This window comes from Merops nubicus, unplaced genomic scaffold (assembly GCF_000691845.1).
Source record: "Merops nubicus isolate BGI_N331 unplaced genomic scaffold, ASM69184v1 Scaffold53344, whole genome shotgun sequence".
NCBI classification, from domain to species: domain Eukaryota; kingdom Metazoa; phylum Chordata; class Aves; order Coraciiformes; family Meropidae; genus Merops; species Merops nubicus.
In genome coordinates, this window is record NW_008603266.1 from 1 (window position 1) to 4,428 (window position 4,428).

Below are 4,428 nucleotides of genomic sequence, written 5' to 3' on the forward strand. Positions count from 1 at the left end.
GCTGGTGAAGGACACTGCTGCGGGGCGCGCGGCGCTGCTGTCACACGCCATGCCCTGGCTTTGGGAGCGGGTCCTGCTCCGGGGCAGAGTCTGGGGGCTGAGATCCGGGTCCTTGCCCCCCCAGCCCAAGGAATGCGCAGTTCCTGGGGGATGGAGAGAAGTGGTTTTCAGGGGGGCACCCTGTCTTGTAGGCTGCCTGCTGTGCCAGCCCGCCTGTGGCAGTCAGTAGTGATGGAAATGTGACCTGGTTGTGCTGGTTTGTATAGAACTTCACTGGGGCTTGATATACAGCAGGGCTTGCCGCGTACCAAGGCGCAGACCCTGCGGGAATTCGGAGGCAAGGACCCGTTTCCCCTCAAACAAGAGTTAAGGACCTCGTGTACGTGCCCTGGCTAAGCTCCACAGAGAGCTGGGGCCTGGATGAGGGGAACAGGGAACATCTCTGAGCCCCAATGTTAGCCCGTTCTTCCTTTGTCCTTTCCAAGCATCACAGTGGTCACCTGGAATGTGGGCACAGCCATGCCCCCGAATGATGTGACGTCCCTGCTGCACCTCAACACGGGCGAGACAAATGATGCAGATATGATCGCCATTGGGTAAGAGGGTGAGGTGCAGGGCCTCCTCCCCTGCCTCACCACATCCCTTTTTGGGGGAACCCCATAGGCCTGGGGGGTGGGGAACGGATGAGCTGCAGCCACAGCCTCTCCAGGGCATGGTGAGCAGGGAGGAGTGTGCATCGCAAGCAGTAAAATATCAGAAAAGGTGATAGAGAATTGGCTCCCAGTAAAATGGGAGTGTTAAGAGGAACTGAAACCCTTGAGCCTTGACTAGCCTTGAACCCTCAAAGAGCCTATAGCCGGCTGTGCTGCACTGAGCCTTGGCAGATGCTGCTCTTGCTCTGGCAGTCCTGCGGTCCAGTCTGTAGAGGCATTTCACTCCACTGATGGACTCCTCGCCTCAGCTTTTGCCTGTGGTACACAGGCCTCAAGGGCACAGATCTCCTGTTGGGTCCCAGCTGGATTGGCTCTGTGCCCCTGGCGAGGCAGCACCACGTCGGGCGGGTAAGGCTTTGTTGGTGTGGCAGGTGAGGCGAGCTCTGCTGGAGTCTTAGGGAAGACTCAGGGTTTGCTGTGGTGTGTGTAGATCCCTGCAAAGACTAGGGACAAGCTGCTTTTACACAGGGAGCAGGAAGCAGCCTGTCTGTGGGTGTGAGGTGGAAGAGGTGGATCAGTTTCCAGGAGTAGGCTCCTGGGGACACCCCCAGTGCCCCTTGCCCCAGGAGATGGCAGTGTGAGCCTGAGGCTGCCACAGCTGTGTCATTGTGTTGGAGCCAGTCTTATGGTCCCCTCAGCCTTGCTGTGGAGGTAGGCCCCAGTTTGGATGGATGGGACAGAGTGTGTAGGTGACAGGAAGGGACTTGCTGGGACTGTTCTGGCTGGGGTAGGTTGTCTTGCTGCTCCCCACCTCCAGGGCACCTCTGCCTGGCTGTGTCCTTCCTCTGACCTGTGTCTTTGTGCCCCGAGCACTTGATATTTTTGGGCAAGACATTTCCTGATTCTGCCATTCTCTGCGGATGTTCTCCTTCCCTCTCTTCTCTAATTGCTGAGCCAGGAGGAGCATTGTTAACCTTCTGTTTGCTGCTGCTCTGAGCTCGGTGGCTAGGATGCCTCTGGACACCCTGTGCTGAAGTACTGATGAGACTTGACTTCTCTGTAAAGACCAATGCAGCTGAAATATCCCGTAAGACCCTCTTGCACCTAGAGATGGGCTTTAGACTACTGCCCAGCCCTGTGCAGCTGAACTGCTCCTGCTTTAAAAAGGGCCGAGTTCTGATGGGTTCAGGGCTGCTTGTGCCTTCAGCTCGCACGTGGCCCAGCATCGCTGGAGCGAGGATATGGCTGGTTTGTGCTCCAAACCTAGGGTCCTCTGTTGAACTGCCCTTCCTGCGCTGGCTCCGCTCCCCAGCACTGTGCTTTGGCACCTCTCCCAAGGAGCTCCTGCTAGCTGGGACACAGGCACCTTCCTGGTGTGGCTGAGGGAACTGTCCCTTTCTTCTCAGGCTGCAAGAGGTGAACTCTAAGATAAACAAGCGCCTGAAGGATGCCCTCTTCACAGATCAGTGGAGTGAGCTCTTCATGGACGTGCTGAGCCCCTTTCACTTCATCCTGGTAAGAAGTGGAAGAGGCTGGGCAGCTGGAATTCCCTCTCCAGCTGCCAGGCAGGTGAATGTGGCGAGGGAGAGCTGAGCTGCAGGGGTGGAAGGAGGTGTGGAGGGTCAGCCTGCAGCTACGCAAGCAGCATGTGGCGGTTGGCCTAAGCAGCATCTCGCTGGTGTGCCCTCACTGGTGCTGCCCCACTCTGCTTCTTGTGCCTCAGGCTTCCCCTGTGGTGCTCTGGGGACTCTTCTTGTTGTCTGTGTTACATCAGGGCGAGGGGCTGGATGTGGGAATGAGCCTGTGCTAGTAGCAGCCTGTGGGCCCTGAGGCAGGTCCAGCTCCACAGGGTGCTTGCTCTGGAGCACACAGGAGCCTTCACGTTGCTGGGCTTGTTTCAGGTGTCAGGATTTGGGGGTGAAGGGGGTGTGTGTGTGTGTGTGCACGTCGACCTCTGAACTAAGTGTGCTGTTAGTCGTCTGCGAGATGGGGTGCATGGAAAGCATGGAGGTGCTGCCCCTACAGCCTGGGGGTGGGGAAGTTGTCCTGCCCCTATGGGATCTGCTGTGGCCACCATCCTGCTTCAGCCCCTGCTCCCATTGCAGGTCAGTACAGTGCGGATGCAGGGTGTGATCCTGCTGGTGTTTGCCAAGTACTACCACCTGCCCTTCCTGCAGGACATACAGACTGACTGCACGAGGACGGGGCTGGGAGGCTACTGGGTGAGTGTGGCCCTCAGGGAGGTGGTGAGGGGCTGTGTTCCGAAGGAGTAATGGACTCTTGGTGCAGGGCAACAAGGGTGGGGTGAGCGTTCGTCTCTGCATCTTTGGCTACATGGTCTGCTTCCTGAACTGCCACCTGCCAGCGCACCTGGAGAAGGCGGAGCAGCGCAAGGAGGACTTTGCCACCATCCTGCACATGCAGCAGTTTGAGGGGCGTGTGGCCAATGGCATCCTGGACCATGAGTGCGTACCCCACTGCTATGCTCCCCAGTCTGAGCCAGGGTTCTAGTGCCAGACCCCATACTGGACTCCCTGCAGATAGAGTCTGGGGTCTGTCCCCTGAATCCCAGCACCTTTGAGATGGAGTCTTGTCTGCAGAGCTGCAAAATTGTCCCAGTGGGGACCCAGCATGGTGGGGCAGGTGTTAAGAGGGGTCCTTGGTCTCCCCTGGGGAACATCCAGGCCTAGTGCATCTCCTGCCATACTGATGCTGTTGGGGTTTGGGACTGGTAGGGTGGAGGGCCTGGCTCTGCCCCAGTGTCTTAGCAGTGCAGTCTGACTCTGATTGTTGCCTCATGGTGGAAGTTTCCACCCTCAATTTTTGCCCAGGGAAGTCAGGTCTGCTTGGTTAATAGTACTGTGGTTCTACCTGAGGAACCCTGGCCAGGCTGGCGGCTGGTAAAGCTGTAAGGTGAGCACTGACCTGCACTGGTGTTCCTGAGAGTGCCTGTGCTGCAGGCTGAGATGTTCTCCCCCTGCTGTGCCACCTGGCTCTGGTAGCCTTGGCCCTTCCAGCCCATCACCCTCCTTCCCACCCACAGCCTCGTGTTCTGGTTTGGGGACCTCAACTTCCGCATTGAAAGCCTGGACATCCGCTTTGTAAAGTACGCCATTGACAACAACATCCTGAGCCAGCTCTGGGAGAAGGACCAGGTGAGAGGTGTGAGTGTGCTGCCTGGGCCCTGGCTGCCATTTGTCCCTTGTCAAAACTGCTCGTGCAGCTGTGGGACAGGGTGTGTGCCCTCGCTGCACATGGGGCACAAAGGGCCCTGGCTCCCCTGTCCCTGTGGGGAGGGGGCAGCACAGTCCCAGGATGGTCTTTGTCAGAGCTGGGCACTCATGTCCTTTATCAGTGTGCTGGGAAGAGCTGGGGGCATTTGGTCTGTGAACTTGCTGCTTGCATGGCATAGACAGACCCAAGAGCCACGTGGGGCTCGCAGCAATGGGGCAGTGGCAACTGTGCTAGCGGGTGGAGAGGTCTTGGGGGCTTCAGAGGGCTCTGGCCATGGGGGTCGGTGTGCCCCCTGACTTGCTCTGTTTTCTGCCAGCTGAACATTGCCAAGAGCACCTGGCCTGTCCTCAGTGGCTTTCAGGAGGGACCCCTGAACTTCCCACCCACGTTCAAGTTTGATGTGGGGACCAACAAGTACGACAGCAGGTAGGAGAGCAGAGCCTGTGCCGGGCCGTGGGGTGGATGGCACAGCTGAGGGGTGTAGGAGTGGCAGGGCTTGGAGCTGGGGCAGGGGCTGGTGGGTGGGGGGAGCTATGCTGGG

General features: G+C 58.4%; 1 protein-coding gene across 1 annotated transcript; it reads left to right on the plus strand.

Moving 5' to 3' along the window:
• Positions 1–492: 492 nt before the first annotated feature.
• LOC103771305 (phosphatidylinositol 4,5-bisphosphate 5-phosphatase A-like) lies at positions 493–4,313 on the plus strand (the record flags this gene model as incomplete). Its single annotated transcript, XM_008938594.1, has 6 exons — positions 493–596; positions 2,060–2,168; positions 2,759–2,875; positions 2,943–3,118; positions 3,697–3,808; positions 4,204–4,313. Coding segments are annotated over exons 1-6 (701 nt in total), but the record flags the coding sequence as incomplete, so codon positions are not given.
• Positions 4,314–4,428: the final 115 nt, after the last annotated feature.